Source organism: Diceros bicornis, chromosome 34 (genome assembly GCF_020826845.1).
Source record: "Diceros bicornis minor isolate mBicDic1 chromosome 34, mDicBic1.mat.cur, whole genome shotgun sequence".
Taxonomy (NCBI): Eukaryota; Metazoa; Chordata; class Mammalia; order Perissodactyla; family Rhinocerotidae; genus Diceros; species Diceros bicornis.
Window position 1 is genome coordinate 12857936 of NC_080773.1, and position 13384 is coordinate 12871319.

General features: G+C 62.2%; 2 protein-coding genes across 5 annotated transcripts in view; one reads left to right on the forward strand and one right to left on the reverse strand.

Moving 5' to 3' along the window:
• ACTN4 (actinin alpha 4) overlaps window positions 1-1335 on the forward strand; it is a 72941-nt gene extending 71606 nt beyond the window's left edge. For all 4 annotated transcript variants that reach the window (XM_058529260.1, XM_058529259.1, XM_058529258.1 and 1 more), the window contains one exon: window positions 59-1335. In XM_058529260.1, the coding sequence (XP_058385243.1) occupies window positions 59-217 (159 nt within the window). In that variant the 3' untranslated portion in view covers window positions 218-1335. The remainder of the gene's footprint in view (window positions 1-58) is intronic.
• A 53-nt stretch (window positions 1336-1388) lies between these two features.
• CAPN12 (calpain 12) lies at window positions 1389-12989 on the reverse strand. The gene is made up of 21 exons (XM_058529261.1): window positions 12753-12989; window positions 11909-11978; window positions 11647-11765; window positions 11314-11447; window positions 10414-10582; window positions 9546-9620; window positions 9388-9473; window positions 9243-9317; window positions 8470-8633; window positions 8162-8391; window positions 7419-7430; window positions 7011-7219; window positions 6752-6794; window positions 6609-6668; window positions 6074-6131; window positions 5688-5758; window positions 5526-5588; window positions 5173-5251; window positions 2094-2210; window positions 1952-2010; window positions 1389-1873 (listed from the first exon to the last, which is right to left on the reverse strand). Exons 1-21 carry the CDS (start codon window positions 12987-12989, stop codon window positions 1847-1849), a joined length of 2157 nt encoding a protein of 718 aa, XP_058385244.1. The 3' UTR covers window positions 1389-1846.
• Window positions 12990-13384: the final 395 nt, after the last annotated feature.

Here is a 13384-nt window from a genome sequence, read left to right on the forward strand (position 1 = left end):
GCCGGGGTGGGTCATGTGGGCGTGGGGGTGGCCCAGAGTCCTGCCCTGCCGCCCCCAGAACTTCATCACAGCCGAGGAGCTACGGAGAGAGTTGCCCCCGGACCAGGCTGAGTACTGCATTGCCCGTATGGCGCCCTACCAGGGCCCCGACGCCGTGCCCGGCGCCCTCGACTACAAGTCCTTCTCCACGGCCCTGTACGGCGAGAGCGACCTGTGAGGCCCCGCCGGAGAGACCCTGAGCACCGCCCCCTCCTCACAGCCTCCCGGAGGGGCTGGGGGAGCCTTCCGCCCCCTCCCCACTTCGGGGTCGCTCCTCTGACTCTGTATCTATGCAAGCACTCTCTGTCAGTCCTTTCTGGGGGGGTGGGCAGGGAGGGGCTGGGGCCGGCTCTCTCCTCTCTCTCCGCTTGGCCCGGGGCTCTCTCCTCCTCCCCCTGGATGGGGTACGGGAGACTTGGGTCAGTGCTTCTGGTCTGGTAAATATATATGATGTGTTGTTTTTTTAACTATGTGGAGGGGACAGTGGATCCCCACAGCAAAACAGGTCCCCTCTGAGCCCCAGGAATGCCCTCCACACCCTGTCCCTTCCTTTGTCCCTGAGGTCCCTTCCAGGCCTCCACATCCAGGCCAAAGCCCGACGTGCCTTGTCCAGGAGCCGCCCGGGCCAGCGATGGGCCCAGCAGAGGGCGCCACGGCTCCCGCCAGGAAAGGGGACCCCCCTCACTCCTGTCTCCCCCCACCCACCCCCACCCCACCCCACAGGCACCTGCCAGGAGATGAGAGGGTGCAGCTCAGCGCCCCCGTCTCTGCAGCAGAGGAGTGGGGTGGACAGCCCAGCCTCTCACCCCCAGCCAGCCCCACCTTGCTTCCTCTGGACCTGCGTCTCTCAGATTTTCTAAGGACCAAACAAAAAAAACAAAAAACAAACAAAAAAAACAAAAAATCCACACACACCAAAAAAAAACTATAAAAAAAAAGAATTAAAAACTTTCAGAGAATTACTATTTACTTTATTAACTTACGGATTTATTATATAAATATATATTCACCTAGCAACGTATCTTTGCCGCCTCGCTCATAATGAAGACATAGCCGACTGCCCCCACCCCAACCACGCTGGTCTCTCTCTTGTCTGTGTCGAGCAAGGGTCTCTGGGACCCTCCGGAGGTGGAGGGTGGGCTGCTGGCCTGGCTGCCTGTTAGTTGATGGTTTTGCTCCCTTCCCCCTCCCCCCCTTTTTTGAGTTTATTCTGATTGATTATTTTTTTTCTCGGTTTCTGGATAAACCACCCTTCTGGGGACAGGATAATAAAACATGTAATATTTTTAAGAAGGATTCTTACAGTGTCCTCTCTTTTTCTCTCTCCTGTCTCCATTCTCTGCCTTTTAGGAGAGCAATGATGGAACACCTCTGCCCAGAGCAAGGTGGGGCCTGGGGGGGCACAGTCCCTGTTTCTCTGAGTGTGTAAAAATGAGTGCTGCCGGGAACCCACTCGGGGCCAGGCACTGTTCTGAGCGAGTAATTGGTGTGTAGCCCGCACCACAAAGGCCCTGTGGCCATCCCGTTTACAGGTGAGAGCAGAGCCCAGAGAGGTGTGGTGACTGGCCCAGTGCCGCCCAGCTGGCGAGTGTCGGGGCCAGAAATCACCTCCAGGCAGGCTGGCACCCGAGCCCATGCTCTGAACCACGCTTAACGTCAGAGCATCGGCCCCCAGCCAGGCAGGGAGGTGGAGGGGCAGGAGGAGGGTGGTTGTGCTCAGATCCCCCGCCCTGCGGAATAAACCCTGGTCCAGGCTGGGGGAGGGGAAAGGCAGGGCCTCCGGCAGCAGGTGCTCTGAGTGGAGATCCTAGGAGAAGGTGGCCACCTCCATCCACTGGGCGAAAGAAGACAGCCGGCTTAGGCGGGGGTCTCCTGGGACCCCGTGCCGCCCTCCCCCTCAGCCTGGGCTCACCTGTCTGTGGGTCAGGCACACGACCCCCTCGCCCCCATCCAGCTGCTGGCTGCAGTGGCCTGTACAGAGGGGGTGGGGTGAGCGCCCACCAGCCCAGCCCCCTGCGGGGAGCCCCTCCCTCTGCCCCCGCGGGGGCACTCACGGAAGATGCAGGTGAGCTGAGCCACACAGGACACGAAGCGCTCGAAGTCCACGCACAGGCGGCTGTCCCGGTAGCGGCTGGTCAGGGCCTGGGTCAGCTGGTTGTTCAGGTGGAAGCCTGGGGGGAGGCGGCCCCTGAGCCCAGGCCCCCACCTCAGCATTGCATCTGACTCCCCAGGGGAGACACGCACCACAGGGGCCTGTTCCCACCCTCACGTCCCAGCTGTGTGGCCACGGACTGCTCCCTGCACTCTGGGCCTCGGTTTCCTCATCTGTCAAATGGGGACTCGGACAGCCCTGAGCCCGCAAGGCTGTGAAGCTGTTACACGGAGAGAACAGTGTTGGGAACATCACACTGGGTCCATGTTACGAGTCCTTTATGCGGAATCTCTGCTGGTGGACACTGGAGAATGTTCTCTGCAGCAGAACACGGTTGTCAGTCCCACCCGGAGTCGACTGCGTTATGCTCCATCTCGGGCGACTTCCCCAGTTTAGAAGTCAGCTCTGATGAGGACTCTCAACAGAGGCGTTTAAAAGCTAGAAACAGTGTCACAGGTGACCCTCCAAGACCCGAGGCTGTATGGTGACTCCATGCCCACGTGTCCAGAGAAACAGAGCTGAGGGTCAGCACGTGGGCTCCTGCTGCCCCCCTTCTGTGCATACACTCATTTAACAAACACGGGTCAGAGCCGTCACACACTGTGCCTTGTTTTAGGGGCCGCGGCCCCGCCCTGGCCGTGTGACCTCCCCCAGGTCGCTCTCCCTCTGGCCTTCCTCTGCCCTCGGGATTGCGGGGGATGCTGTGCCCTGGGCTGCGGGCACCCCCAGCCACGGAGGCTGAAGGACCCTCAGCTGCTGGCTGCCTGTGAGTGCTGTCGTGGCTCGTGTGTCTTGTGCTGCCTGGTGAGGGGGCCTCCCCTGGACCTCGTGGAACCCCTTACCTCGTTCCCTGGGCCCTGGTGACCATGAGCTCCTGGTTCCCCCTCCCCAGGGACCCCATTGTCCTCAGCGGCCCGGTGGCCTCGCCGGCCACACCTCGTCTCCCGCTCCCCTCCTTGCCTCCTCTGCACCTGCTGTTTCCTCTGCCCAGAACACCTTGTTCTCTCGGCCCAGAGCATCCTACTCTTAGGACACCCCTCCTTCAGGAAGCCCTCTCAGATACCCCCCAGCACGCAGCGTCGAGACCTCCTCTGGGCTCCCACGGCTCCCTGTGCCTCCCTCGTCCTGGGCCTGACCCCTCTGGGCTGTCACTGTCATTGGCGGCTCTGGCTGCCCCTGGACTAGAAGCGTGGGAGCTCAGGGAAGGGTCTCTGGTCCCCACTGAGTCCCCAGCATCAGCTGGCACGGGGGGGGGGGACGCAGAGCGGGTGTGCAGGGATGTTTGTGGAGCGCAGAACGTGACTCAGTTGAATTGAGCAGGTTATTTCTCCCACCAGTCCCCCCACCCCGAGACTGCCCGCCTGCCCCTGGGCTCCCCGGAGCTGGCTTCCTCCTGGCCTGTGGCACTGCCTCCTCCACACACAGCGCAAATCTTCCCCTGCCTGTGGGCTCCAGCTCTACGTGCCCTGATCCTTGGACTTGCCTGTCCCTCCTCCCTCTCATATGTATAAAGAGCTGGAGTCCTCCCGAGTCCTCATGGGGCTCTACTGCAACCCCCCACCAATCTTTCCTCTCTGACCACCTCCCACTCCCCAGCCTCCTGTTCCTCCAGCCACACTGGTCCCCTATCCTCACCTTCATCACTGGGCCCCTCGTTCACTTCACTGCCTCCACACCAGCCTCTTCGAAGCTATTCCAACAGGGCTGCACATTCCCACCTCAGGGCCTTTGCACTGGCTGTTCCCTCTGTCTGGACCCCTCTTGTCCCAGTGACCCCAAGGCTCACTCCCCTTCCTTCACGTCTCTGCTCAAACATCACCTTCTCCATGAGGCCCTCCCTGACCGCCTGTCCCAGACCGCACCCCACTCCTACACGCCCTGGCGCCCCGGCCTGTTTTCTTTTTCTGCCACAGCCCTAGAGGTTCTTGTTTGCAGTCTGTCTGCGACCCCAGAGCGTCGGCCCTCCAGAGCACTTCACCATTTTTCTCCTGCCTAGAATCACTCTGGGCACGTCCCAGGCTCAGTAATGCTGAACGGACGGTACAGACCTCAAAAGCTCCCCTTGTCCTTCGGCCTCTGCTCCTGTCGGTCCAACTCCCATTCTCACCATCTCACGTCTCCCGATCTTCTGCTCTCGGACTCCACCTCTCCCCCTCTGGTGGGCTCCTTCCTTTTCTTGTGTGTCCCTGGACCTTGGACCTGCCCCCTCGGGGTCTCCTTCTGACTCAGACTCTGGGTCCCAGGCCCCTCCCAGCCTCCCATCTCCCACGTCTCACGCTTCACTTGGCTGTGGCAGACAAGCCCGGGTCGGGTGGCGGACCCGGGAGTTCCGTGTCCGATCTCGGTCGCCCCTCCAGCCCCCACACAAGGCCAAGGGCGGGTGCACGCCTGCACCTCTCTAACTTGCTTTGGAGCCCAGGAAAAGCGTGGCTCTGGCTCCACGCAGGCGGAAGGGGCTGTTCTTCCTCCCCGGGAGGACGCCGCCTTTCTCTGGGCCCTGGGCACACGGTTGCGGTAGGGCATCCCTCCAGCACCAGCCCGACGGGCTTCCTTCCGCAGGCTCCTCCCAGCCACCCCGGGTAGGAGCCACCTTACAGAGAGGGAAACGGAGGCTCAAGGAGCTGGGCTCACCAGCCCGGGCCACCCGAGGAGTAAGTCAGTAGAGTTAGGATTCCAATCCAAACTCAGAGGGATTCCGGGACACTCGCGGTGCCCTGGGGGCTGGAGCCTCAGACGCGGGCCCCCAGCCTCCCTCATCTTCCCCTCCCCCGTGCCCTCCCAGGCCCACCCCCTCACACCCGCTTCTCTCCACACAGAGGATTTTCTCCCCATTTGCCTCTCTGGGTCACCCAGGCCCTGCCCAGAGCTGGCAACAAACCAAGATGTGGGCTCTGTGGATGGCCGGGGGCAGCCGGGACTCCAAAGGGACAGGATGGGGGGAGCAGATCCCATCCCAGGGCCCCCCAGGACCCCGTCCACACCTGCCGCATTCAGCGCCAGCCTCAGCTCGTAGGAGTTCATGGTTCCTGAGGCGTCCTCGTCGAACCTGTCGAACGTGGCCTGGGCGGGGAGGCAGGTACGGGTCAGCCCTCCCACCCCCACCCCCCGCCGCCAGGCCCTGTGCTCTCGACCTCAGAGTATTTAGTGCCCCTAGAGGGACCACGCAGGGGTGGATGGGCAGGGACGTCCCAGCCAGATCCCTCCCAACTGGCGTGGGGTGGTCCAGTTCCCGCATCTCCCTGGGGCCCTGCTGGCCCACAGAGCACCTATGTCTCTATTAGTAAGGGTGTCTGTCCCTCCGGGAGGAGGGTGCCCCGCCCAGCCCGCATCTTACCTGCCACTCCAGGAGGTGATGCCAGAGCTGCTGGAAGTGGTGCAGGGCCAGGCTCCCCCCGTGCTGGGGAGGGGGCATCTGGTTAAAGGCAATGTCACCAAAATGGGGGCAGAGGCCCCCGCATCCCCATCCTGCCTCCCCAGACACTGCCCCATCATGTACCCCAAAACACTGCAGCAGCTGCTCGCAGGTCCTCACTCCGAGCTCTGCCGGGGGCCGGGCGTGGGCCCTGGCTACAGGAAACAAAAGAAAACACCGGAACTTCCTGGGTGCCAGCTGTCATTGTAAATGCTAGGGATTATTGCTACCCCCATTTTAGGGACACTGAGGCACAGAGAGCCAAGTGAACCCAGGTAAGGGGGTTCCAAGTCTGTGTTCACGGCAGCTACCCTCCCTGCCTTCCCCTTAGAGGAGGGGGGCTTATGAATGATCCTGGCCTTGGCCCCGAGTCCTACCACAGGACCCACACATGGGGAGATGCTGCCAGCTGAGTCCCAGCAGCATCATGGATTAACACACACAGGGGTCCACTCTGGCCCCCAACTCACCAGGCTCCAGGGCAATGCTTAGTAAGGTCTGGAGCTGAGGAGCACTGAGTTCTTCCTCCTGGTCACAGAGAGAGCTGGTTGTGAGGCCATTCACTCAGACAGCCACTCAACAAACAGCTCGGAGCCTGGCCCAAACAGCACGCTGGGCAGTGAAATAACCCCGGGCCTGCCCTTTCAGAGCTGATGGTCCAGGGAGGGAGAGTGGTCAGGGCTGCACTGGGGAGACAGTGGGCTGTGGGAGCTGACCAGCCTGGGGGAGGGGCAGGAGAGCTTCCAGAAGGGGCACATTAGAAAGATGAGGCCTTAGCCAGGCAGAGGGTGTGAAGGGAGAGAAGGTGGTCCCGGCAGAGGGACAGACTTGAACAAAGGCCCTGGGGCAGGGAAGAGCTGTGAGCACTTCCAGACAAGAAGGTCATGAGATTTAAGCTGAGAGAGAGAGAGAGAGGGAGAAACTAAAGCAAAATGAGACATCCAGGACGAGGGAGGGGCTCAAGGGGAGGGGTGGGACCCCCTTAACCCTGTCCCCCATCCTCACCTCTCCTGCCAGCTCCTGAAACAGCTGCTCCAACCCCAGCTCCAGGGGAACGGAGGGGACCTGTGGGGTGGGGGGAGTCTTGGCCAGAACTCAACTCCCCCCTCCCCACTCCCGTCGTGCCTCCTCCCAGGGCAGCCCCTCACCGCGAGGGCGCGCAGGTCGGCGCTGATCACGTCGTCGACCTCCCTGCAAATGACAGACGGGAGTGGGGGGCTGCTCAGCGCGGGACTGGGGCTGTGGGGCGCGCGGGGTCTCAGCCGAGGAATCAGTGGGGTCTAGGTGGGATCCTGAGGGCTCTGGGCTGATGCACGCGGGGCTGGGATTCCGGGGGGCCCGGGAAGCGGGGCTACGGGGCTCTGGCGGGTCTGGGGGTCCCCAGGGCGGGTGGGGGGCCCGGCTCACCGGGCGGCGTGGCGGCGCTCGGAGAAGACGCGCAGCGTGAAGTCGGCCTCGTCGCCGGCGCGGGCAGCGCTGGGCACCACCAGGTAGTGGCCGGGGCGCAGGCGGCAGCGGCGGCTCACGTCGCGGCGCGCGCAGAAGGGCGAGCGGTCGGCGCGCAGCAGGCCCGGCAGGAGCGCGCGGCTGCGCGGGGAGTCCCAGAGGCCCAGCAGCTGGGGGGCCGAGCCGGCGTGACCACGACGCCCCAGTCCACCCCCCGGCCCCCTCCCCCCGGCCCTCCGACCCACCCACCGCACGCTGCAGGGCGCCCTGTCCAAACCCACTCCCCCACCCATCACCCGCCCTGCCCCCCGCGCGGGCAGTCCGAGCCCTGGGGGCTGGTTCAGGGATGGATGGAGTCTGGGGACCCACCTCCTCTGGGATCTGTGAGAAGGAAGAGAAAGGGAAGACAGGGCCAGGGGGCCGCAGCCACTCCTCAGAGTCCCCACCCTGCCCCCTCCACAGCCTCCACCTCCCAGACCCCTCCCTCTCTGTTCTTCCCATGCCACCCTCATTAAGCCCCTGCCCCTCCGTGCGGGTCCCAGCTCCTCCTGGACCACCCCCACCCTGTCCCCGCTGTGCCCTCAAGTACCTCCTCTGCTCCTTGGTCCCCGTCCCCCTCGAAGCTCAGTCCCCAGCCCTTTCTCTGACTCCTTTTTTTTTTTTTTTTGTGAGGAAGATCAGCCCTGAGCTAACATCCATGCCAATCCTCCTCTTTTTGCTGAGGAAGACTGGCCCTGGGCTAACATCCGTGCCCACCTTCCTCCACTTTACATGGGCCGCCGCCACAGCATGGCCTGACAAGCGGTTAGTCAGTGCGCGCTGGGATCCGAACCCGGGTCGCCAGCAGCAGAGCGCGCGCACTCAACCGCTAAGCCATGGGGCCGGCCCTCTGACTCCTTTCTGACCCCTCATCTTCTCCCTCTTCTGAGCCCCAGCCTCTCTGTGCCCTCTCTAGCCCCTGGCTCTCTCCCTGACCCTCCTTCTGATTCTCTCGGCTCTCTCCCCGTCTCTGACCCTTGTCCCCCATCCTCTACCCCTCGGATCCCCTCTTGGCCCCCTGCCCCTCCGTGCCTCCCTGCGCCTTGCTGCCTCTGCTCAGCCGGGGGGCCCACCTGGAAGACGTGGAAGCCCACGGTGAGGTAGGTGAGGCCCTGGGCCCTCAGGCGCCGCTGGTTCCGCTGGATGAGCGACAGGAGGACAGTGCACCTGGGGGTGCGGCCCCCCTGCGCAGGGCCCCGCGCCCCTGCTGCCCCCCAGCTCCCCCAGGGCCCCTCCTCGTCCTCGTCCTCCTCATCGGGCTCCAGCAGCGTCAGCCGGAACTGGGGGTTGGTCCAGAAGGTTTCTAACAGAGGAGAAAGAAATGGGGTTCCCGGGCCAGCCATAGCCCCCCGGCTAGCCTCCCAGGGCCCCCGGGCCTCACCGGCGCCGGGCTGGCTCCCGCCAGAGTTGAAGCCGCGCACCCAGCGGCCGTGGAAGGTGTGGATGTGCCAGCCGCCTCCCGCCGGGCTCGGGCCCAGCACCTCCGGGCTCAGCGAGCAGATCTGGACGGTGTCGAAGTGGCGGAGGAAGTCCCGCAGCTCCATCCTGGCAGGGGCCGCCGTCAGACCCCCCCCCCCGCCCCGGTCTCCCAGATATCTCAGACCCCCCAAGTCACAAAGCCCCCCAAATTCCTTAAATATTGCCAAGTACCCTTCAGTCCCCCAAATAATACCACGTCTCCAGAAATGACCCCCAGTCACTGAGCCCCCAGTTCCCCCCGATTTCTCCAAGTCCTCAGAAATGCACCAGACAGCCGAGATCTACAAACTGCCCCCAAATATTGTCACATTGCCTTCAGCCGCCAAAATCAAGATCCTCAGACTCTCAATTACCAACAAGTATCCTTCCACCCCTTAATATTGCCAAGTCACAAGAAATGCCCAGATGTCACCTAGCCCCCCTCAATTGCCCTAAATGTTACCCCACCCCCTTTAATCACCCAAAGGTTACTATTCCTCCAAATTTCCCTAATATTACTACCAATTCTTCCTTGACTCCCCAAATAGAACTCAATCCCCCAATTACCACTGATAGGGGCAGTTTCTCCCCACACACTTCTGCCGCATCCCGGCAAGCAAGACGCCCCCACCCTGAGCCCCACTGGCCTGGTGCCCCCCTTCCCCCTGAGGTGGGGCTGGGACCTGCCCCACTCACCAGAACTCGCCATCCTCTTTCTTCACCAGCAGGGCGTCTCGCCACTCGGTGGGGAGCGTGTCCCAGCGTGGGCAACTGGGGAGACTGGGGTGTGAGGGGTAGGCGGGGGTGGGCAAACCCTCCACCCCCCGCAGATCCATCCCACCTGTCGCTCCAGGCCCCAGTCCACTCCACGCGGCCCCATGGGTTCCGCAGCCGCAGCAGCCGCACATTGGTGAAGCCCAGGGACACCTGAGGGCGGCATCGTCAGCAGGGGGGTGACACTGGGACACCCCCTGCCAGCCCACCCAAAGGGACACTCACCTTGTGCGTGCCCGTGACTGAATACGCGTGTCCCTTCACCAGCCCATCTTCTGTTCGGTACTCGCCCCGATCACTCTGGGCGGAGGACAGGGGACGGTAAGGCCACAGTGGGGGACAGGAGAGTGGCTGCTCCTCTCTGCCCCCCCACCTCCTGCCACCAAAGCACGAGTCAACCAGAGCCCCCAGTTGAATGGCACAGGGCTTGGAGAGGGTGTGGGAGTTGGTGAGTGAAGACAAGAGATGAAAGAGAGAGAGGCAGATGGAGACCAGACAAAAATAGATGGAAAGAGAAGGAGAGAGAGACATAGAGACAAAGAGAAACACAGAAACAGAGAGATGGGAAGAGGCAGAGAAACACACACAACAAAGAGAATCAGTAACTGAGTAGAGGATTAAGTAAATGAATGAGTGGATGAGTTAGACCGACTCAATGAATGAATATGTGATTGGGTCACAGATGAACATATGACCCAAGCTGAGCCCATGAAAATCAATCCTGGGACTTTTGCTGAAATTCTCAGAAAGAGGCACTTTGTTTTTTTTTTAACCCTCCAGGTGGTGGGAGGTATCTGCAGCTGTGGGGGCCCCTTTTGTGCCTATGATGGGAAAGTCTGCCTGAGAGTGAAGCTAACTGAGAACCAGGAATAGAAAAACACATTTGCAACATCCATTGAGCACCTGGATCCAGCTATGCCTGAAGCAAGCATGGTTAGTTCTGAGAATCCTTTTGACTTGCTCGTGTTTGATTTGTGAGAGGGAATAAGCCAACAGTGAAAGCAGAAAGGAGGACTTAGGATGCATCTCCCCTCCAGCCATGACTGTGCTCTGGTCCTGGTGGGGGGTCTCCATGGGATTCTGACTTTCTCACCAGGGCAGTGGCACCCACGAGGGACTCCTTGGCCAGGGCATGGCGCAGGGCGGAGAAGAGGCCTGGGCTGTCTTGCCTCAGGTAGAGCACCTCACCCACGCCGCCTGTGAAGTCCACGAAAGCCTCATTCATGTGGCCACCTCGCATCACCTCATAGGAGCCGTGGAGCCTGTGGGAGCAGGTTGGGGTGGGGGTGTCTGAGGCATGTGCAAGCATCTCGGGCAACCCCTGGGATCTGGGGGGCCTTTGTCCCAGGGTGTGAGGTCCCAGGGCTATCCCTGAAATTTGCAAACTCTCAAGGTGGGGACTGCGGCAAATTCTAGAAGCCCTTAGAAATCGGGCTTCTGGTCCCTGGGGCCACCAGGACTGTGATTTGGGGGTCTTGGGCTGTCAGAATTCTGGGCATCCTGGGTCTGTGTCTGCAACTCTGACTCTCTGTGTGATGTCTGCTTTGCAGGTAATCCCTGTGGGCTTGTCAGGGATCTCAGAGCTGCAGGATGGGAAAAAACAAAGATGTGAGGGTCCCGGGGACCACACTCAATATTTCGGCGATGCTTTGGGTTTCTCGATGGATCAGGAGAGACCGTCTGAGATTACAGGCCCCCAAGGGGATAAATCTCAGATTTGGTGACTCTAGGGCCTGATAAATGAGATCTCAGGCTCCGTAAGGATAATGGGTGTCTGCTAGGTCTCTAGGGATGCTCCGTGTGACATGACGATGGAGGGAGGTGTCTATTTGGAGGTCCTCAGGGGAGAATGTGACATTAGGGTCCCGAGGCTGTGACTTGGTTTGGGATCCTTGGTGGGGTGTCTAGAAGATTCCAGAGGCTCTGGGGCTCCCTGGTGGCTTGGGGCTGCTGGCTGGGCCTGGGGGCTGCCACGGGGCCCTGCAGTCCTTACTTGGCGTACGCCTTCTCCAGGAGCGGGGCCCAGAACTCGTTCCGCTGGTCCGAGCGCACGAACATCAGCTTCCCCTCACGCACGGGCAGCCTGTCGTCCACCACGACATCCACCCAGCGGCCGAACTGCCAGAGCTGGCGGGAGAGGGGGCGGGACCCAGGCTCGACCTCCGACCTCCGACTTCAAGCCCTGCCTGGGCCTCAGCTTCTGATCCCTGACCCCTGACCCTGCCGCACTAGGCCAAGGATTACAAACCCAAGGGGACAGTGTCAACTGTGAAATCCATGTCACCATGGGGGAAACTGAGGCACAGACAGAGGAACAAAGCTTTACCTGGAAGTGGAAGGCACCTGCATAGCCGTCCTGGAAACCCTGTCCAGGGGGGACCACCCGGCACAGGAGTCGGGGGTACAGAGTGAGGGAGGCCGCGGCCGCGAGGAACCAGCAGTTACCTGGGAGGAAAGGCTAGGACTGGGTGAGGGTGGAAAGGGGGAGACTGAGGGGGAGACTGAGGGACGGGGAGGGGGGAGACAGAGGGCTGGAGCTGTCAGGGTCCCAGCTGATGTGGGGGCTCAGGATGGGTCGGGGGTCTCACCCAGGCTACCCTGACACACGTCTGTCCGGCGCATGTCCTCACAGATGAACTGGGGCTCAGCACAAAACTCCTGGGGGTGATGGGGGATTCCAGGCCTCAGCCAGAGAAGGGAGGGAGGGGGCCACTGGGAGGTCAGACGCCTGGTCCTCTCCTGCCGTCACTGCCCCGGAGTAACGAGCGCCTCCAGCCCGGGAGAGGCTTGTAAAGTCTGTGGGCACGCGTCTGGCGTCCCGGGCCTCCCCCCACCCACCCAGATGCCTGAGCCTGCTCTGAGCTGGCCCCACCGTGACCCCTCCTCCCTCAGACCAGGAGTCCAGATCCCCAGCCCCTGCTCCCTCAGACCAGGAGTCCAGATCCCCAGCCCCTCCTCCCTCAGACCAGGAGTCCAGGCCCCCAGCCCCTCCTCCCTCAGACCAGGAGTCCAGGCCCCCAGCCCCTCCTCCCTCAGACCAGGAGTCCAGCCCCCCAGCCCCTCCTCCCTCAGACCAGGAGTCCAGCCCCCCAGCCCCTCCTCCCTCAGACCAGGAGTCCAGCCCCCCAGCCCCTCCTCCCTCAGACCAGGAGTCCAGATCCCCAGCCCCTCCTCCCTCAGACCCAGGAGTCCAGGCCCCCAGCCCCTCCTCCCTCAGACCAGGGGTCCAGATTCCCAGCCCCTCCTCCCTCAGACCAGGAGTCCAGATCCCCAGCCCCTCCTCCCTCAGACCAGGGGTCCAGGTCCCCAGCCCCTCCTCCCTCAGACCCAGGGGTCCAGGCCCCCAGCCCCTCCTCCCTCAGACCCAGGGGTCCAGATCCCCAGCCCCTCCTCCCTCAGACCCAGGAGTCCAGGCCCCCAGCCACACTTTACATGGGGCCGCATCCATTTCACCCCTTTGGTCTTCTCCGAGTCCGGGCCCAGCTTGTCATAGCCAAGGGCATCAGGCCCAGCAGGGAAGTAGGGATCGCAGAAGAGAACCCCCTCATCCAGGCAGCCCACTCGGATTGCCTCGTAGCTCTGGCCCCGAAAGGGCTTTGGGCCCCTGGTTCCAGGCCCTGCCTCCTCATCCACCAGCTGGATGGTGACCCTCCCGCTGCCACAAGCCATCCCGACACTCTGGGCTCACAGGCTGGCCCCAAGCCCTTTAACCTCATGAGTCACAGGGGGCGGAGCTTCCTCTCCATCTGACCCCACTGGGGGTCTCTAGGCTTGAGGAGCCTTCCCTCGTTAATACTAATTGACGGTTTGGGTGCGGGGGACAGGGACGCCTCATGAGTGGTTTCCTCCCCAGGGCGTGGGGCCTTCAGTTGTGGCCAGGGTAGCAGCTTAATGGGCTTGGCCAGCAGCAGGAAGGAAGGCGGGCAGAGCTGAGGGAGGACCGGCTGCCACTGTGGGAGTGCCTAGAAGGTCAGTGTAGGGGGTGACTTTCTGCCAGCCTGCCCCTGCGTATCCCCCTCTGTGGGGCTGAGGAGGGCAGGGATGGGGAGAGGGGCGTGTTTACC